This window comes from Hyperolius riggenbachi, chromosome 3, assembly GCF_040937935.1.
Source record: "Hyperolius riggenbachi isolate aHypRig1 chromosome 3, aHypRig1.pri, whole genome shotgun sequence".
In the NCBI taxonomy this organism is placed as follows: domain Eukaryota; kingdom Metazoa; phylum Chordata; class Amphibia; order Anura; family Hyperoliidae; genus Hyperolius; species Hyperolius riggenbachi.
The window spans coordinates 175611055-175633246 of record NC_090648.1 but is presented as its reverse complement, the minus strand read 5'-3'; the positions used below and the strand labels follow the sequence as shown (position 1 = coordinate 175633246).

The 22192-nt window shown below is 42.7% G+C and overlaps 1 protein-coding gene across 1 annotated transcript; it reads left to right on the top strand.

The window, feature by feature from the left end:
* The first annotated feature begins 4461 nt into the window (after positions 1 to 4461).
* On the top strand, positions 4462 to 21865 carry STARD5 (StAR related lipid transfer domain containing 5). Its single transcript, XM_068272497.1, has 6 exons — positions 4462 to 4643; positions 8726 to 8775; positions 10898 to 11030; positions 15974 to 16091; positions 19155 to 19248; positions 21473 to 21865. Exons 1-6 carry the CDS (start codon positions 4554 to 4556, stop codon positions 21618 to 21620), a joined length of 633 nt encoding a protein of 210 aa, XP_068128598.1. The 5' UTR covers positions 4462 to 4553; the 3' UTR covers positions 21621 to 21865.
* Positions 21866 to 22192: the final 327 nt, after the last annotated feature.

Below are 22192 nucleotides of genomic sequence, written 5' to 3'. Positions count from 1 at the left end.
CACTAGGCAGTGCGAAAAACCATGCAATTCCTGCACTGGGCATTTTTACATTTTTTGGGTGCATTCGCGTTTTGCACTTTTTTCAATACTTTCCCATTATCAATGGAGAAAAATATCATATTTAAATAAAAAGGCATCAAAAATGCATGTAAAAAACAGGGCTGTGGAGTCGAAGTCAGAGTCGAGGAGTCGGAGCAATTTTGGGTACCTGGAGTCGGAGTCAGTGATTTCATAAACTGAGGAGTCGGAGTCAGGAGTTGGATGAGTTTTGTACAAAATCCACAGCCCTGGCAAGTATTAGACTAAGGAGTCAGAGTTGAGGAGTCGGAGCTATTTTGGGTACCCGGAGTCGGAGTTGGAGCCGGTGGTTTCGTAAACTGAGGAGTCGGAGTTGGAGTCGGAAGATTTTTGTACCGACTCCACAGCCCTGGTAAAAAGTAGTCCTCTGTGTCTCTATTGAGATATATTATGAGTGTTTTACATGTGTTTTTGAAAATTACGCAGCAAGTTGTGCATTTTCAAAAACACACAATGAAAAACGCACATTTATGCGTTTTTACATGCAGCCCATAGACTTTCATTACCGTCAAAAACACTACGTTTTCCGTAATGCTAGTGTTTCTGCCTAGCATGTTCCTAGCCTCAGGCAACAGTTTTGATCTTGGCTCTTTTTTTGTCAATAACCCTACATAGGGGCTAATTGTCCACGCGATTATGCTGACAATATCTCTTCTGTTTTCTTTAATAAAAGCTTTTGGAACTAAAAGCCTTGGCCACAATTGGTGAAGGTTCAACCACTCATGTCTGCAAGATTTAACATCATTATAGTTTTATAGTTATCTGCATTATAGTTTATCTGCATATTTGTGCTTCCTTAACATCAGCCATGACTGTGGCCCCAGCCTGGCCACCATGCAATAGCCAGGACTTGATGCAGCTCATACAGGGAACTGATCCTTACTGTTCAATGATGAATTCCTCTGTGACATTTGAAAGAAGGTGGCAACTTGTGGCGTTATTACCCCAGATCATCCTTAACGGAAGCTCTATATCTGGGTTTCATGAAGCTTTAACCTCCCTGGCGGTGCATTTCTGTCTGGAATTATGAGTCAAAAGTGGTACTTTTTTTTAAAGATTTTTAGTCCTGTCATAACTCACCAAAATATATCAGAATAAAAGCCTGGTAGACATTCTTCATATAAATAAAAGACTGGAACACAAAATAGTTGAAATAATTACATTTATGAATAAACTTAAAAAATTTTGAAACTTTACAAATAAGGCAGACTGAGAGCAGTCGAAATCCAGGCAGATGTCGGTGCAGGCGGCAGGCAGAGAGCAGTCAAAATCCAGGCAAAAGTTGGTGCAGACGGCAGGCAAAGAGTAGTCAAAATCTAGGCAGAGGTCGGTTCAGGCGGCAGGCTGAGAGTAGTCAAAATCCAGGCAAAATACGGTAACAGTAAGGCAGAAGCATATATATATATATATATATATATATATATATACACAAATATATATATATATATATATATACATACATACATGTCTGTAAAAAAAAAAGTTGAGGGTCACTTTCAAAAATTTGTTCCACCCCCCCATCCCCCGTGACACCGCCGCTCTCCCTCTATCATTGGCCGCCGGGTCCCGGATGGAAGAAAAGAGGACATGGGGATCCTAGCGGCCATAGATGACACTGATAGACGACGGAAGGTGGGAGAAGCCTGGCCGGCAGGTCTCCGCACTCAGAGCGGGGAGATGGGGATCCCAGCGGCCGAAGATGCAGCAGATCACAGAAGAGAAGCCTGGCCGGCGGGTCCCCGCACTCAGAGCAGGTAGATGGGGATCCCAGCAGCTGAAGATCAGAGCAGAAGAAATGACATTATGGATTGCCATTCAGCCATCTCTGTGCCCACTGCTCATTTGCGGAGCGATGTGATGAGCATTCTCATCAGGATTTGTGGCGGAGTCTAGGGTGGCAGAACTGCTGTGCCTATAGACTCCTGTGCCTGCACACATGCTAGATATTCATGTATGATCATGTTAGGTGCAAAAAATGTTTTGCTTAAAGAGAACCCGAAGTGGGGTCTAATAACCCTTTTAGCACACAGAGGCTGGGTCTGCAAATAATGCTCAGCCTCTGTAACTATACCGACTCCCCCCAGGACCCCACTGCGCTCTGCTGTTCCCATAAATCACACAGCCATGCTAGCGATATCACTATCTGGCTGTTTACATTTGCAATGCCATTCAGCATCGCTCCCCCAACTCCTCTATGTCGCCGCTCCCCGCCTGCGTCCCTTCCCTCCCGCTGATTGGAGGGAAGGGACGCAGGCGGGAAGCGGCGACATAGGGGAGGCGGGGGAGCGGCGAGTATGACAGTGCAAATGTAAACAGCCTGCTATCGACACGCTGCATGTCGCTAGCACAGCTGTGTGATTTATGGGGACAGCAGAGCGCAGGGGGGGCCTGGGGAGAAACGGTATAGCAACAGAGGCTGGGCATTATATGAAGACCCAGCCTCTGTGTGCTAATAGGATTATTAGAACCCACCTCGGGTTCTCAATAAGGCTGGGAGAAAATTTTGCTTTTTTCTTGCACATTTTCTGCACAGGAATACTGAGAACCAATGTCAATGGGCTAGTTCACATGCATACCTCCCAACTTTTTGAGATGAGAAAAAGGGACATTTGAAGACACGCCCATGCCACAACCCTAATCACGCCCCCCCCCCCCCCCCCCCCACACACACACACACACCCCTTGCTACACATACCAATACAATCCATAAGCAAAAGATTATCTTATTTAGGGATGATCGGAAGGAGCAAATTCCGTTCCGCCGGAATTCGCGGATTCTGCTAGAGCTGAATTCCGGCGCTATGAAAATTCAGCCGAATTTTTATGAAATTCCGCGGAATTCCAGATTCCGGCGGAAAAATTAAAATAATTGCAAATGGAACCTTGTTTATGCTATATGGTAGCCCATAGACCCTATTGACTGTTCCCTTAGTCCTTTTTCTCCTTCCTCCCTCCCTCCTCCTGGAAGGGAGAAGGGTCTCGTCTTCCAGGGAATTGTAGGATTTCAAAAGCTAGCTTACATACCTATGCCGGGAATTGAACCCAGGTCTAGTGCTCGGTAGGTAGCTCTCTTCACCACTATACCACCACCAACACTACATGCTGAAGCCAGCCTAGCATGTACCATTATGATATATCCAAGAGAAAAAGAGCTAGCTTAGGGATTTGTAGGTTGCCAAAAGCCAACTCGCATACATTGGCCAGGCCCAGGAATTGAACCCAGGCCTACCGCTCTGTAGGCTGCTATCCTAACCATTATACCACCAACACAACACACTACAATGCTACATGCTGAAGCCAGCCTAGCATGAACCATTGTGATATATCCAATAGAAAAATGAGCTTTCTTAGGGAATTGTAGGATTTCAAAAGCCAGCTGTTTACAGCTGGGTCCAACTGCCAAAAAAGCAAGCAGCATCTCCTTCCACTGACATCACCTGCCAGCAGAAAAAATGTCACCATGTGGTAAATGTCAGAATGTAAATCAGGGAGAAGAAAAATGTTACAATGGCAAAACACTGACTAAATCATTTATACATAACTAGTAGACCTTAAGGTGGCCACACACCATACAATTTTTTAAATATCTGTTCAATTTAAGAATTGCAATACATTTTTCTGACTAATTGTAACATTTTAAAAATATGACCAATGTACCACACACATATGTTCAATTTATCCCCAATTATGATAAAAAGGATTGGAAACTTTGATAAAATTGCTAGGGTGTGTTTATTAATAAATGGACAATCCAACACACACCATACAATCTTTAGAAAGATGGAAGAAAAATATCTGGCATTCCGGATCGATTAAAATCGAAGAAAACGGGAAATCCGATCGGATTTTTCAGTCGAATGAAAAATAAGCTTTCGATTTTTTTCGGGAGATCCGATCGTTTTAATCGAATTAACGTAAAATCGGATCATTTTATTGTATCGTGTGTGGCCACCTTAAGACCGTTTAAAAACGGGCTCTAGGTCTGTTTCGGAAGGAGGCCCTCTCCTTCCTCCCTCCCCTGTGATCGCCGCCACCGCCGCACAGTCAACGCGCATGCGCGCACATGCTCGCCACGCGCCCCCCCTCCCCCTATCCTGCTCCCTGTGTCAATGCTGTCCGGGTGGCAAATGCGCAGTAGCACACAGAGAAAGCCTGGGATTTTTTGGTTCAAAATAAAATGATCCCTTGAAAAGAAGGGCGATCTGGGACGTGTAACGCTACTATGTAGCAAACTCAAATGGAGCAGCTGTACACCCAGCAGCCTCTAGGCAGCACTGCACAAGCTATCCGGCTGTCGCTGGGACTGGCGTGAAGCCGAAGCAGCTGGCAGGCTGAAGAGGAAGAGTACAGATGAGGTGAGGGGCGGGACTTTCGCGAAGCACCGCCCATCTACAGCCGAACGCTTGTCACCTTCAGTAGCATTTCGCCACCTTATCAGCCCGGCTAGTTGTGATTCTGTGACACCTGCAGTATTTATGGACTATGCGGAGATAGCCGGGGTAGCAGCTGATAAACTGCTCTCCTATAGGAAGGACCAGAGCGGGTGGAAGCAATGCAAGAAAACGGTAATGAAAGGGTGACAAGAGCATCCTGCAGTGTGAATGAAGCGAGTGTTTGCGGCTGCAGATCATTCATGAATGCGTTACGCTGAGTTGTTCTGGCAGTCTGTAGTGGAGAGATGGAGCTGCTGTATGGCGGGCTGCGGTGATGAGTTGTGTGTCTGTATAACTGTAATAAGACTCCATGCATTCCACATTCTACAATGCAGAACACAGCAGATGACAGCAGTGTGTATTGGCTGGCCTCAGGTAGGATATCTTCTCGCTGTCAGCTCATACTCTTAGCACTGCTGTTATTGGACAATCACTTATTACACTGACCAATCGCCTTGTTATAATGGAAGACGTATCTACTTCATTGTGATCAGGCTATGCATGTAATTCGCTAGTCATACAGTCACTGGTTATATTACACAAGTCCTGCTTTTTTTTTTTTTTTTAATTGTAGATTTATGTTCTTACATTAGCCCCTTGGTATTAAATCCCATCTCCATGTTCAGAGCCTTACCCAATTTATTGATTTATAAGCAAAATGCCCAGATACAATATTACCTTTATGGGCACACCTTTAAAACCGCTGCAATAAAAAAAAAGGGGCTCAATATACTGCGGATAGTAGAATATCTGTAATTTTACAATTAATCATTAGATTAGGTTTAAGTTTTGAGGTGTACTACCCCATATGTGCTTATAGACATTGTCGTTCAGGTCATTGGTTTGGGGTAAGCCTTTATATTGTCGGTGGTGGGCACAGAATACTGTCAAGATTCTGCACACTGAAGACCTAAAGCTTATAAGCTCTTAGATTTTACTGCATTCTTTTGGATATAATTGTTTGAACGACAACTCTGACCTCAGCTGCTGGGCTGTTTAACATATGCTGTTTGTGCTGTTCTTTAAATCTACAATGTTTTTTACATATAAAATATGATACCAAGACACATACATTTGAAGATGCACCGTGGAATGTCGCAACCTAAAAATTGGGTTGGGGCAACTGCTGTAGCAGTTAGGCCCAGTTCACACTGGCAATTTAGAGGCGAACGGATCTGATTACTGGTCGATCGGATCCATTTCACTCCATTGCCATTCAGCTGCTTCTGTTCTGTTTCCCCTTATCCTCCCGACCCCCACCCCAAAGTGGATTTTGCTCCGTAATGACTTGGAAGCATACTTTTCATTGCCTGTATGGTCTCTACTGTATGCGACAAAAATGGGGCATTAAGTTGCACTGCAACTTTTTTGGGACATTGCGTTGTAATTTGAGTTGCGACTTTAACGTTGCATCAAAACGCTACGTCCTACTGTGAAAGAGGCCTCAAAACACAAGAAATATAAACAGAGTGGAAATGGAGCACCAGTGTGTAATCACATTGCTGCGTGTGTTAGGGTGTGTTCCCACTGCATACATATCCGCTCAATTTCTGGAGTGCATGCATTTTGCGCAAGGACATGGCGCGGTATTCTGTTCCCATTTGCGTGATCTGTCTTTCCTAACAGTGTAAATGCCTTGCATACTGTATTTTCGGTGCAACTGCATTTTTGTCCTATTCAGTGTAAATAACAGAATGGGAATTTGCAAATGCACCAACAGACAACACATAGCAAGTGAACAGAAAAAAATGTTTGTTTCAATTGCTCTCTGCAAACCCAGTGGGAAAATTCTCACTTCCTGTGGCAGTGGTAGGGCCACTCAGAACTGGTATTCATGGTGAGCATCCTCAACTGAAACACAGACAATACAATGTCCTAATCCTTCCTACTTTTACTAATCAAAATGAAAACTGTGTGTCTGGAATTCCACATTAAATTATTCATTGTTATTTTTTTTTTTAATATAAAACAAGTACAATATACCGGTAATCACCTAAGCATAGCATGAGGAGAACTGTAGACGCGCTGTAATGCATGTGAGGTTTACTTGACGTGCAAGGACATACTGTAGTCAGCATGTATATACAGTGTTGCTGATCCATGCCCAGCACTGTATACATAAGTGTATCATATTTATTTTCTACCTGTTTCCAGGAAGAATGAGTAAGTTGCCTTCTGTTGTTCCATGCAAATATCTATATATGGTGTTTTTACTGCTGATCAGGAAAATGATCCATAGCAGGAAGAGATTGTATCTCTCGGAAATGCTGTGTTTTTGCCGGTAATGGAAGTCTATGGGCTGCAGGAAGAAAATGTATATCAAATGCTTGCGTATTCAAAAACGGAGGTTTTGTTGCATAATCTGCAAAAACGCACATAATGAAAGTCAATGGAAATGCAATGGTATCCGTTTTCCATGCAATTTTCTATGCATTTTTGGGGGGAAAATTTGTTTTATGATGTATTTCCACTTTCTGTTGTCTTCCTATTGATTTGCATAAGACGCAAAAGAAAAACGCATGAAAAACACATACAAAATGCATATGTGTTTTTTTTATAGGTGAACCGCAAACGCATTAAAATGCATGCAAAACGCTTGTAAAACGCATCTGCGGTAAAAAAAAACTGCTAACGCAAACGCAGCAAAAACACACAAAAAAAAGCACACAACATAAAATGCAACTTGACATAAAACGCAGCCTTTCATCTTATATTATGTGTGCACCCAGCCTCAAGTTTTTTTAAAAACAAAAGTTTGCTTTCTTAAAAAAGAAAGTATTTGCGATAATTCAGATTAGAGTGAGCTCCGAGATGTCTCCCAGTGCATCACTGCTGAAATATGCAAATTATCCATTGTAGTCCTTTGAAGCTAGCCACACCTCCAGATCTGCTGGAATGCAGTAATGTGTCAGCTTGTTATTTGTACAGAGCCATAGTAATCCAACATGCATTCAGACTGTTTCGGATTTGTTGATCCTCATCAGTGCATGGCATGGATCAATGTGGCTCTATGGAGTAGGGCTTAAAACACCCATAGGTACAGACTAACCAGCAAGTTCATGGTGAACCAGAACTCATTACACACTCCAGTGTGTTCTGGTTCATTATGAACTTGCTGGTTAGCAAACAGGCAAATGTTTGTGATTTCATGGGGGCAGCCATCTTTTTCATGGGGCAGCCATCTTTTTGGTAAGAAGGAAAAAAAAGGCACCGAAACAGCAGAATGAGAACAATATCAGAAATCCCATCATGCTTTGAACAGCATCAGGGGAAAAATGCCCAGGCAGTTTTCTTCTGTGCAGCTAAAAATGAGGCTTGGGTAAGAAAAACGAAGTTCTGATGCTGTGAAACTGTTAAAGAAACACCAAGCAGTGCTGCTGAGTAGATTTTTAGTCTGGCGGTTCACTTTAAGAGTCAGAAGATGACAACTACCGGATACAATTGCAGGCATTATTGTGTGTGTGTTTGCATGAAATTTTTGCAAGTTGTACTGAATGTGGTGAACAAGTAGTTACAGGCAGCACCCAACCATCTAGATGCGACGTGCTATTGGTCGTTGTCCCTCTGTCTCCAGGAACAGCAAGCAGGAACTCCAAGAGAAGAGACCCAGCACCGTCTTCAAGTGTATTATAAGCTCTTTTATTTATTTAAGGCATCAAAAAGACAAAAAGGGCAAGTCTGTGCGACGTTTCGAGAGGCGACTCCTCTCTTTCTCAAGCTGACAAGCTTGTCAGCTTGAGAAAGAGAGGAGTCGCCTCTCGAAACGTCGCACAGACTTGCCCTTTTTGTCTTTTTGATGCCTTAAATAAATAAAAGAGCTTATAATACACTTGAAGACGGTGCTGGGTCTCTTCTCTTGGAGTTGTACTGAATGTGACAAAAGCACAAAAATTGCAGCATGCAGCTTGTTTGTGATTGCACGAGAATCTCATTGTGTTAGTGGGAACAGAGCACCACATTTGCGTTAAGTGGAAACGGGCCCTAATAGACACATCCATTGTCCATGGCCTGTGCAAGAGTCTTTAGCTGTTCCCTATCTGGAAATGACCAGTCAGTGAGTTTACTGTTTATAGATGAATAGTTAGCCATATGAAAACATAGTATCTCATGACTATGAGATCACTTCAACAAATTGTAATATTAACAGTTAATTTTGGCAAAACTGTATTCTGTGCACACATTTGCCTCATTTTAAAAATGTATTTGATTTATAGAGTGAAGTAGCGGTCTATTGGAGACCTTCATCTGAATTCACTGGGAGCATGTAAGTACTGGAACTGTTTTACATTATCTAATATTTAAAATATTACATTATTTAATATAATATACTAAGCTTCAACAGCAGTTTCAATAGAAGTGACCTGTGAATATCAGGACTGTGGAGTTGGAGCAATTTTGGGTACGAGGATTCAGAGTCAGTGGTTTTGTAAACTGAGTAGTCAGAATTGGAGGCAGATGATTTTTGTACCCACTCCATAGCCCTGCAAGGGCTGTAGAGTCAGAGTCGAGGACCTTGAGTCGGAGTTTTCATAAACTGAGGAGTCGGAGTTGGAGTCAGATGATTTTTGTACCAACACAGCCCTGGTGAATATGGACATACAATGAGTAAGGTAAGGTTTGGGGTTTTTGTTTTGTTTTGTTCCTTTCAGTCTTTTAGTTCTGGTTCTTAATGCCTTAACTGAGTACACTGTAACCGCTCATACTTTTCAAGCTTTAGAGCCAGATCAGTCCATACTTTGCACTAATGAGATCAGCATAGCCTAAAGCAGCTGTCTGCAAGTGGGATTAAACGGCTGACAGACAAAGGGAGCATAGCCGGCCTTTGACCTGAGCGACTGGAGCGGTCGCTCAAGGCGCCGGCTTCCAAGGGGGCGCCTATCACTGGTTACCTATACTTGGGGCACCTATATCTGGCTACCTACCTATATTGAATCTGAGGGCGTTTTTTTTTTTTTTCATTTTTAAGTATATTCATTTTTAAGTATATTCAGGATAATGCACTCTTTTCATCCAGTTGTGGTTATTAATAGTATTCTTTCTATTATACATTGAGCGTTTGTGTCACTGAGATCTAAACATGTAGCTTGATGTGTCATGATGTCAAAAAGGTTGGGAACCATTGTCCTAGGAGACATCTCAGGAGAAAAGGTGAATTGCATATGGGCCTGTGTGTGTGTGTGTGTATATGCACGCAGGAAGAGGATGAAGAGGATGAAGGGGGGGCACAAAAATCAGTTTTTGCTCAGGGCGCTGTGAAACCTAAGGCCGGCCCTGACGGGGAGGATACGTTTGCTTGTTGGGTCTCTTTTTGCTCATTACCAGTTTGTATGCCTGGAGGAACAAAAACTAATATACTTCTAGCAAGGAAGTACTATGTATTTTTTTTCCTCCGTGCAGAATATGTTGTGCCAGCTGCCACCTCCTGCAGTTTGGGCATGCTCAAACTGTGGGGCAGATTCATGAAACAACGGTAAAAAACAGCACATGTAAAGTTTATTTAAACTACTTAACGCAAATAGCACATCACCCATTATGTATACAACTCACAGGTTACTAGTATAATGTGCGTTATGCTATTTGCGTGTTACAGGCAACATGCATTATTTGTGCAACGTCTATCGTTTGTGTAAACGTCAGCAATCTTTATGTGCACTGTGTGCGCATGTAAATATTACCATTGTTTTATAAATCTGTCCCTTTGTACATGGTGGGCATCTGCATGGTAACATGAAACTCCATCATAATACTTGTTTTGATGTGAAAAGTAAAAGAAAACCCAATGAGTGCCCCCAAGCCTTATTAACCCCTTGTCCCTCTATGCAGACTGGCAGAGACCCCAAATAGCCACTCCCAGCAAGGTAGAATGGTAATTTTTAACAAACACTGCAGGGATATTCTTTAACACGCTTCATGTTATCCGAAAAGCTTTCCAAGATACATAGAATACAGTTCTGCAGCTGATTCCCTGGAAGGGTTTACAGCCGGTATATGGCTGATCCTGCTGCTGCACAAGTCCCGGCCGTGTTAAATACTATTCCCCCTCCAGGCCGCCATGGATCATGGGGAATGAAATAATTTGAATTATTGTGTTTTAAAAGTAACCTCAGCTCCGTCTTCTGACGGCGCCAAAGTTACTCCCTGTGCGCCCAAGTCTCCTGCGCTGGATTCACAGTGTTCGGACCATTTAGCCTCATTTATATTTTCATCCTTGTGTATTGTATGTTCATAGTGTTCAAAGGCATTTTAACAAGATTTCTGAGGTAAAATAGAGGCTGTTATACAGTAAAAATGCTGAAAACAAAGTGTCTAATTTTTTTTCATGTTATCCAACAATATTGTATGCATAGTAAAAATTCCTTTTGTAAAGAATGTGTTTCCCAATCCAGATATAAAGGAGATGGCATTGTTCCCGGAAAGCCAGAACATGTATGGGAATGTTTAAAACCGGAGCCTGGTGGACTGAGAGTCAAGTGGGACAGTAATGTGGAGGATTTTCAGCTTTTGGAGTCAGTTACTGAGGTGAGTTCGTCATTTTGGAACATAATACATCCACGTTAATAAATGTAGCATCTGTAAATTTCAAAGTATTTATTTTCATCTTGAGATCAATGGAAAAAAATATAGGTGATGTAATAGTATACCTTTTAATAGCTAATGTAATACAAGCGTTAAAGGAATCCAGAGACGATATAGAATAAAAGTTTTATACATACCTGGGGCTTCCTCCAGCCCCATCCGCATGGATTGCTCCCAGGCCACTGTCCTCAGCCTTCTGTATCGCCAAGTCCCATAACTTCGGCCAGTCTGCGCAAGAGAAATGCGATCTCTATGTATCTCTGCGCAAGAGAAGTGCCAGGTATGTATAAAACTTTTTTATTTTATATCGTCTCTGGTACACTTTAAGGGTCCTCAAAATTGCTGCAGCTCCATACTATTACACACTTTGGCATATGCAGCAGACTGTGTTGACAAGGAAATTGGAGGCAACCTGCTTTCAAAAAGTCTCACCCTTCAGTTACATGTATATTGCTACTATGAATGTATAATCGGGTACAATCCTTTGTAGAGTGAAGTATCAAAACACAGTCCTTTTAAAGGGCAATCCACCTTGCCCACTTAACCTCCCTGGCGATAAGCTATGCCGCGCAGGAGGATTTCTCAGGCCCTGCTGGGGCGATTTGCATAAAAAAAATTTTGATAGACGCAGCTAGCACTTTGCATGTACTTCTCGATTGCCCCCCCAGACCCCATGCTGAGGGGTGGATTGGGACTTCCTTTGACGGCGATGACATCGGTGACGTCATCCCGCCCGTCGCCATGGCGACGGAGGAAGCTCTAATGGAAATCCCGTTCAGAACAGGATTTCCGGACGGGCTTGATCGCCAGAGGCGATCGGAGAGGGCGGGGGGATGCCGCTGCACAGGGGCTGTCATGTAGCTAGCGCTGGGCTACCGATTTTTCACTTATTATGCTGTAGCATATTTGTGATTTTAATGTATTCCTTTTTTATTGTTTGCTTTTCTAGAATTGGGTATCATGGCCTGATGAAGGGCGCATATATTATACATAAAAAAAGCCCGAAGCGAACATGTGTCGTTGCCTTTAGATACATACCCATAAAGGTTACAACCACTTATCAAGCCAAGCCAGACTACGCGCCAGCCTCACCTTTTGGTTATTTGATATATTGTTGATTGTATGGAGACTGACTGTATGAAATTGAACAATCCTTTTAATATTAATATTTTTTGCTACATGTTTCAAAGTTTTTCTAAAGATTTTCCTGCACTACAAGATTGCACCTTTTTTGATATAGAGTCCTTTTCTAAAGTAACAAACATGTATATTGCTAGACAGGAAGTACATCATCAGAAAATCTGCATATCGGCACCGCAAAAGTGCCAAAAATTAAAAATGTGCATGTTACTATTAACGTTCATTGCTTCTGATGCCGCACCCGATGCAAGATAACACTGCAGCTTCTTCACCAGCTGGAGCACTTCTATTGCATTGCAGTGTGTCATATTCCATTGACTTCAATGGCTATTGCTATGAGGCGCATTAGATCAGGGATGTCAAACCGGTCCTACGAGGGCCGAGGTCCTCACACATTTTTGATACAGCTCAAATTAATTGATGGGTCTGAATCAGGAAAGGTGTGGTCCATCAGGTAGAACACCTTCCTTTATTTCTCAGTCCATCCTAAACACTGGCATGGATCTGGCCCTCCAGGCCTGGAGTTCGACACATGTGCATTAGATGGAAGCGACACAACACGGTAAGTGTAAAAGGGGCATCAGGGAACTAGCGCCCTTCTTCAGGCATATTTTCAGATGTACAGTAAGCTAACGTATTCTGGTACAATATACCATATTTTTTGGATCATAAGATGCTCTTGACCATAAGACACCCCTCAATTATTATGTCCCCCTTGTGCCCCCTCCCCCAGAAGCAGCAGCTCACTTGCGCCACAGCCGCCTGCAGCAATCAGCGACGCCTTCTCTCTCTCACTGCTTCCCTTAGTGCCAGAAGAAGCTGTGAGGGAAAGAAGACGTCGCTGATCTTTGCATCCGTCCGCGGAGCAAGTGAGCTGCTGCTTCTGCAGCGGACAATTCTGCATGGGGGAACACAGTACAGAGAGTCCTTGATATTGCAACGGGTTGTTCATTTCAGTGGGCGTTCGTAAGTCTGCGATTCCCTGTATTCGGTCCATAAGACATAGTAACCTTTTCTCCCCACTTTTGGGGGAGAAAAAGTATATATTATGGTCAGAAAAATATGGATTATGCACAAGGACATGTTAGTTCTGTTTCAACAATTCTTAGTAATGTTGTCTGGAAGCTGAGAGCATTTATAAAAAGTATAAAAATATTAACCCGTTCAGGACTATAAGGCCCTTGCCCCTGTAGGACCAGAGTTTTTTTTTTTAACATTTCAATAGTGATCTCTGTGTTTGGCCCACAGTGATCACAGGGTCAGTGTCACAGAACAGGGAGAGCAGCGGGAGATTACAAAAAAGGTTAATTTTTCTGTTTATTTTTATGATTATATTTCATTATTTATTTCCTTTTGGTAATTCACTGCTATATGCTATCTGAAAGGTTGCTATAGTACCTTGTAATGACTAGGCTGTGGTCAGACCAGATCATCCCTAACTAATAGGGATAAGATGCAAATAATGTCTCCCTGCATTCACATTTCATGTAAATCATATGCAGCTTGAAAATGGACCAATTAGAATAACTTCCTGTCAATTTATATTAATCCAAGTTCAAGCTGCAATACATGTACTGAAATCTGCTCACCAGTAGCAAAAATGCACATTTTGTTAAACTGTGTGTCCATAAAGAAGATATCAGAAATATGTCCTGATCTCTACCTCCTATATCTATACATTGTTGTATATTGGTATGTAGCCCAGACCTACCAGGGATGTCACAGCCTAGGCTGTTTAGCTCTGTGGAAGTCTCCTCCCAGACCAGGTATTTTTTCTACAGGCTTCATCCCATTGGCGTCAATTCACCAGAGGTTACCAACCTATTTATCTCTTGGGAGGTAATTTACCTCCTGTGATATCTCCAAATAGCAATTCTCCAGAAGTATAGGGGAAAATATCTACAGAGAGAAATGCAAGAGATAAATGTGAGATAAGTATGAGATAAATAAGTGATAATTAAGGCCCATACACACGTCGGATTTTAGCGAACGACCCGTCGTTTGAACGTTCCGTCGTTCGGACGTTTTCGCGTCAAATCCGACGTGTGTACAGACTATCGTTCGGGTGATAAGACTGGTTACCAGCGATCCGCCCGGCGGATCGCTGGTAACCAGTCTTATCACCCGAACGATAGTCTGTACACACGTCGGATTCGACGCGAAAACGTCCGAACGACGGAACGTTCAAACGACGGGTCGTTCGCTAAAATCCGACGTGTGTATGGGCCTTTAGTAGTTAGTTTTTCTCCAAATCACAATTCACCAGGGAAGAAAGGGGGTGTGGCCATTCGTTATTTGTTCATCTCTTTATCCCCTGAATGAACCTGGAGATATCGTGGTTTTCACACAGCAGCTGCTGCTGTGGAAGATGGAGCCTTTTGAGCTTACTCTGTTAGGCCTGGTGCACACCAAAAACCGCTAGCAGATCCGCAAAATGCTAGCAGATTTTGAAACGCTTTTTCTTATTTTTCTGTAGCGTTTCAGCTAGCATTTTGCGGTTTTGGGAAGCGATTTTGGTGTAGTAGATTTCATGTATTGTTACAGTAAAGCTGTTACTGAACAGCTACTGTAACAAAAACCGCCTGGCAAACCGCTCTGAAGTGCCGTTTTTCAGAGCGGTTTGCGATTTTCCTATACTTAACATTGAGGCAGAAACGCCTCCACAATCCAAAATCTGCAGCAGCCCGGGAGTATGCGTTTCTGCAAAACGCCTCCCGCTCTGGTGTGCACCACCCCATTGAAATACATTACCCAAGCGTATCCGCAGCCGCAAGCGGATCGCAAAATGCAGCAGAACCGCTCTGGTGTGCACTAGGCCTTAGAGCTTGCTTCTATTATGAGGAGACAAAGGCGCAGGAGGAGGGTCTGTTTAATCGCCCCTCTTATTTTTCGTGAGAGAACAGTTCTTGATAATTTTACTGAGACAGAGGTGGTGAAGAAGTCCAGACTCACTCGTGATATGATTTATGATATGATCCGGCAGTAAAAGGCGGGAATACTCTGGTCACGTAGTGGTAAAACTCCGCCTCCTACCCACAATGCTTCACTTTCAAGCTTACAGAGAGGAAAAGTATCCCATGTAGATCATTAATACCGATTACCTAACTCTCTGCTTTCTCACACTTTCCTCATGCATATCTCTCCATTATCCCCTGCTATCGAACACTTTTCTCTCTGTCCTCTCACACTGGTGAATTGACTCCAGAGTGTTAAAATACCTCATGAGATAAACTACCTACCTTTTTTCTCTTAGTAAATCCTCTCTGGTGAATTGACGCCTATATGTCAGGTGCAGCTCCACTGATTATACAAACATTCCACAGAGCTGCACCTGATAGCACTAAAGATGTCATAATCTGTGATACATTTCGGAATGTAAATCAGGGGAGGAAAGGGTGAGAAAAGACTACATTAGGCAAATACTGACTAAATCTTTAAAAAAAAAAAAATTGCCCGTTTCATTCATCCTGCTATTTCAGTAGAGTTCCTCTTTAAGTACTGGACACAGGCCTCATGCAGTTGTCTTGCCTTGGCTAATGTTACTTTCTTTGTCAGCTGGGTGTGCCTCATGCCTGTCTTCATAGCCTGACTTGTTATACATTCAGAAGTGTAATGTCATCCACTTAATTATTCATAATTATTTAACTGCCAAGTTCTCCTTCATTTATACTCTTCATGCCCAACGTTTATAGTCCAAATACATTAGCGTTCTAATCTTATGCCATCCTTTACCTTGTATCCTCCAGGATGTCTCTGTGTGCAGGACGGTAACGCCATCTGCAGCTATGGGGATTATCGCTCCAAGAGACTTTGTTGATGTAGTATTTATCAAGCGTTATGAAGATGGTTCCATAACATCTAATGGTGAGTGTGTGAGACTGATTCTACTAGAACTACGGCAACCTATAGTATTACATGAACAAAGTATCCAAAGTGTGATTAGTATTCTGCTGATGTTACAAACTCGCTCTGGTACTTTGTAGGGCTTAGCATTTGGTAGACTGCATGGAGCTCATATCAAAGGACGAGTTTGGTTCATCCATTGACTAACTGTGTTGCCTCTATTATACTGTACGACGCCTAAGGCCCGTTTAAAAATGGGCGCTAGGCTCTGGCCGCTACCCCCCCCCCCCCGCACTGGCTCTCTCCCACATAAGTTGTGCATGGTGCTAGTCAGAATCGGAGTCGGTAACAGGCTAAGGTCATACACGTTAGATCAGATGGCTGCAGTACAGAGGACTAGGTAGAATCGGAGTCGGTAACAGGCTAAGGTCATACACATTAGATCAGATGGCTGCAGTACAAAGGACTAGGCGAGAGAGTGGTCAGTAAAGCTAAGGTCGTAACTAAGTCAGTCTGGCAGTCGCATTGAAATACAATAATGAAAGTCGCATTGAAATACAATATGATTATCACGGAGTGATAAAGTGCCCACCAAAACCAGCGTACTGATTGCTATCACGGGCAGTGAGCAACTGAATGAACAGAGCTTATATACAGGTGGAATAGATCACAGACCAGCTCAGAAAAGGAACTGGCCAATCAGCAAAGGTTCCAGCAGAAAAGTGTCAGCTGACCAGTGTGTCAGCTGACATCCACTAGACCCGCCTCCTCAACCTATAAGAACGGCTCTGGGACAGGCGGGTCCCACTGGGAAAGCTGGAGGAACGTACATGCTGAGTCACAGCCACAGGGGTGCTGGGGATGCCGCTGCAGAAATCAGAAGAGGAAGCTACCTGCAGCAGCCCAGTGCTGCCTTAGCCCTCTATGGAACCATTAGCTGGTAAGAGCGTTACAGACATCTTATGTAGGAGGTCCAGTTAAGTTGTTTTATGCAGGGGGAGTGACAGGCATACAATTTGCTGTGTAAACAGCACCACTATACTGAAGGGGAGACTGGGCAGAGATGGTACAGATGCCACTTTTATGCTTTTAGTGAGAACTAACACTCATATTTTGCTATGGACATTGTTATGGAGTTGATATGTGCTCCCTATGTTGGCATTTGGTTTCAAAACATACTGATGGTTTAACCTGGGTTCCTTCCGGATGTCATTGATATGACTTGTTTATTGCACTCTGTGTAGTGCTGCAGAAATTGTCTGTCATATAACTGCATAGCAATTATGCAGTTGAAGGGAGGGTTGTACATTCATAGGATTCTCAGTGCAGACATTTAGCATTTGTGAGTACGATTGAAAGGTATTAATGGTTTATTTTAAACTATAAGACTTTATTTAGAATTCTGAATGGTAGGACAGTTGATGGCATATTAAGGTAATAACCGTGGTAAAAGGCAACAAGTCATCTCAACATTCGATTATTACTACTAGTGTCAGGGATTAGGAAGGGCAGCTTAGGGATAGGAGTGGACTTTTCTTCAGTACTTAACTTACATTCTGCTTTCGGCTAGTTTCACACTGACATGTTGCAGTGCAATGAATCGGATAATATAATCGCATACCAGGCAATTACATTGTAATAATACTTTCAAATCAGTGCAGTGCAGTGTGGAGGAATCCATTGGAATAACGCGAGGCACAGGGGAGGACTGGGACCTTTTGGCCTGGGGGGAAAACACAAACTAGAGGCCCGTTTTCACGGCAGCCCCAGCCCAAATGACATCACACACGTGCCCCATGTGCTATATGCCGGTAGTCACGTGGGAAGTACAGCAAGGACACTCGTGGAACAGCGTGACAGGTAAAGTATAAATGCACTGGCACCGGGAAGGCACATAATTCATTCCAACGGTCGGGGTTTCGATCTCTTACAAAAGTCCTGCAAGCAGCCCTTCTGGAGTCTAGGGACTGTCTGCAAGCAGCCCTTCTGGAGTCTAGGGACTGTCTGCAAGCAGCCCTTCTGGAGTCTAGGGACTGTCGAAAACTTTTCAACCTAGACAATATCTTATGTAGCTGTGCACATGCAGTTAGAAACCAGACAGATTTTTCCCACGGACCCTGCAGGCAAGTCTCTGCTCTGTATCATGCTGTGTATATTTACTAGCTTGCCCGCCCTGCAATTGCTCTGTAATTGGGCGTTTATTTCCCTCATTCAGCCTAGTGTTTCACATTGCCTTATACAAAAACCTGAATTCACCAGGCACAGTGCCAGCCCTAAATCATTAAATGAGAGGCAGCCTGGGGGGAAATATCCCCCCTTCCCCCCTGGCCACCAGTCCTCCCCTGGCGAGGCAAGCCCTGTGGTAGCGGTCAACATGCGCATTTACAGTTGCAGTGAAGCTTACTTTTCAGTAACTGTATGCGTTGCATGGCATACATAGCGCACAATGCAACTTCTTCCCTTCATTACACTGCAGTACAGTTTGTTACAGGGCACGTAATGCCCGAGTGTAAACTTTGCTCTACCCACATTATGTTTTTTTTCCACTAACAACCTAATTTGATTGCTGACTGAGTAGTGATAGTTTTCAGAATATATTTAGCCTCTTATCTATACTGAAGAAACAAAATAAAGGAAAAAAGTTTAATAAAGACATTCTCCTATCCAAAATAAAAAAGAGCCAGGCTGGTATTGCAGAGCTACAAAAAAAAAAAGCCAAGATTGGGTGGCTTGAAGCCTCTTCTTATGTTGATTGCTCAGCATGCATTTTGTTAAAGGGAACCTGAAGTGAGGAAATATATATAGCAATATTGTACCTCTCGCTTCAGGGTTCCTGAGAGTAAGAAAGCAGAAAAGGTTATTATTAGGGAAAAGTCGAAAGCCACGGTTAGGGTCAGGGAAGGCCGTCAGTCATGCTAGGGTAGGAGAGTTGAGGGAGCATGAGAGAGCATTTATAAGAGTAGCGTTAAATTCATTTTTCTGACATTCATACAGTAACAAATATCTAGCCATGAGTGATGGTACATTACTAACTAGTAACATTGGTATACAATGAATTAACCTCTTTATTTCTTGTCATTTTAGCCACAAATATTGAACATCCAAGCTGCCCTCCCCAGCGTCACTTTGTTAGAGGCTTTAACCATCCTTGTGGCTGCGCCTGTGTTCCTGTATCAGGGTAAGATCACCAGGAGAGTCCTATTGAAATAATAATAATCAAAGATGGCCACGCCTGCTGTCAAATGAGGCCTCATTCTCACTAAAAGTGTTGGTGTGAGAATTACAGCAATGCATACAGTGTACAATACACAATAACATGTCAGTGAATAGACCCGCCCTCTTACCAAATGGGTATGTGTTGCATAGCAGTGTGTTCTGAGAATTCAAAGCTACATTTAGTCCACAATTCTTTCTCATTTGGTGTATTGTTGTGCAGCAACATAGAGTAAATTAGGTGCAGTATAACGCCATCTGCATTGCATACTGGGAATGAGGTTTTCATATCGTTTTTTCATCTGGACATAGACGTTCTGATGATTTTGACTTCCATGGTTTAGCAAGTAGGACTATAGAACATAATGGCCTTTATCAGCCACTAGAAAATGATTGTACACATAGGCTTGCAGCTGTTGTTGCTCTTTGATGAGGATTTCAAGTCCTCAATGTACTCCACGCAGGCCAGTTTTGCAAGTCCATTTATGTTCTCCACAAGTCTCCAGCACTAGGTCTCAGTACATCAGGTGAAATGGGAAGATAAATAGAGGCAGTACAACATCCAGTGATGAGTGATGTTGGAGTCTATAAAGCAACAATAAATTATATTTAGCTTCGCATGACTGTATTGCGAAACACATTGCAAATATAAGCTGTGAGTGATTAATAAAGGGTTAAAGATTCTTGAGATAAAATACTTTGCTGCGGTGTACTATGGATTTCCTCTTCTGATGACAGCCCTGATTGGCTAAATTGGATCATGTGGCCTGGATGACTGATTGAGAGGGAGGATATACCGCCCCCTAATTGAAATAAATGGTTGTAAATTGTGACTGGCAGTTGACTGCAGATTAGCCCAATGAATAGGAGTCATCTCTTGCCCTACAGACATTAATGGCCTATTTCCACTACATGCGGATTCCAGATGCAAATTTACGAATCCAAAATGCAACACGTTTGTGAATGGAGCTATTTCCATTCAATGCAAAAAAAATTTGACGCGATGCAGTGCATAAAAAATATGGATGGTATGCTGCATTTTTCCGCATGCAGGTGGAGTCTGGATGCCAATCTCGGCTAATGTAAGTCAATGGGGCTGCATAATAGCCACATCCAGAAATGTGGATGCAGAAAAACTGATTCAGAACTAGTAGAAATAGGCCATAAAGCTTGTTTATAAATAGGCCCTGAAGTGTACTACTTCATAATAAATAATCACAGCAGTAAAAGAGGAACAGGATACTATTTAGTTGACACACTTTGCTATTTATGGCTCTGATTCACAAAATGCCAGTAAAATTATCATGTACACACAGCACACTTTAATTTTAATGGCATTACGTGATTCAAGACCTATGTGATTTTAAACATAAACATGCTTGTTCCATGATGCCTGCCTAGAAATGATACTGAGATTAAGTGAAGGCTACCATATGTATTTTTACATTATGAGCTGAACAAAGCATATATTCTTAAACCCTTGGTGACAGCAGTTTTGCTGCATGATATTATGAGTGGTGACTTATTCTTGCTGCATACCAGTGTCTGCGCTGGCTGTAAAGCAACTTCAATGATGGCCATAGTAGTATTTACTGCAGATGTATGATTATGAAGTGTGCGCATTCAGTGTACATAGAACACCTGTGGCTGAACAGTCACTACCTCTTCGGATAATCATCAAGTTAAGTAATTACAACTATGATCGTGGCTTTCATAAACACCCTTAGGGCCCATTTACACTCGGGCGATTAGCAGGCGTTCACCGCTAATCGCTGGCAATCATCAGCGCTTTTTAAAGCGGTAGCGAAATGTTAACGATACGGCAGTGATCTCACTGCCACGATCAGCACTAGATGCAAAACGCGCTACATGCAGCATTTTTTAGCGTTTTTGATTGATTGTGATTGCAATGTATTTCAATCACGAATCATGCTCGCTCAAAAAACGCGTAAATATCCATTGATCTCTCATGCCCATTTGCCTATAGCAATGACAGGAAGTGGCCAATGTCTGTGCACCTGACCAGAAACTTGGCTTATACTTAGTTGTGTGTGAGCTCATTGATTAGCTGACGTCAAGCACTGCAGTGGAGTGCCTGCATAGGCCTAGGAAAATATTTGTTCCTAGAGAAGGACCTTAAATAAAACTGACATTCATCTGTTTTTGCATATTTCTGTTTTATCTTGTAGAGAACCGGAGAAGACACAAGTTTTAAGTTTCTTCCAGACGGATCTTAGTGGCTACCTTCCCAAATCCGTGGTGGAATCCTTCTTTCCATACAGCATGAGTCAGTTTTACAGCAACCTAACAAAAGCTGTTAAAGCATTAAAAGTATGACATACAGCACCGCCTGCTACTAATTACCAGCTTTTACTGGGGTACTAGCAGAGATGAGTAAGGGGACTGAGTCGGCGAGTTACACCCGTATGAGAAATCCTACATTACGCCCTAAGGCACATTGGCACTTGTTACACAGAATCTCTATGCATATTTATTTTTAGCAGCATGGTTTATACATATATTATGGATGAGTGTATCTAGTCTGTATCTGTCTATGATATACATTAAAAAATTGTTTTAGATGTTTTTTATTCAGTGGTGTTAAAAGCATGCTACATGTTCCAAGGTATAACTGTGAATTTAAACTACATTAAGATGGTCTGCAATATATAGTTTGCTACATCGCTATAAGTGACAGTTTCACCCGAAATGATGGATGGATCTGTCCTCAGATGACCTGTGTCGCTGCAACAGGTGCGCTCTTCTCTGTTCAGCCAGGGGCTGTTAATACATTGTTCTATGTTGGAAAGGGAGCTATTGGCAATTGGCCACAACAGTTGGAAATACCCTTTACCAAAATACACTAGAACCCAGATGGTGCGAGTGGTACTCAAACTGATAACTCTGCT

What these genes read in the sequence shown, in the direction of transcription:
- STARD5 (XM_068272497.1), top strand. Translation starts at nt 4,554, where the DNA reads ATGGACTATGCGGAGATAGCCGGGGTAGCAGCTGATAAACTGCTCTCC. An exon ending in GGAAGCAATGCAAGAAAACG is followed by an intron (nt 4,644 to 8,725) that starts GTAATGAAAGGG and finishes TTTGATTTATAG; the next exon opens with AGTGAAGTAGCGGTCTATTG. An exon ending in TCTGAATTCACTGGGAGCAT is followed by an intron (nt 8,776 to 10,897) that starts GTAAGTACTGGA and finishes TTCCCAATCCAG; the next exon opens with ATATAAAGGAGATGGCATTG.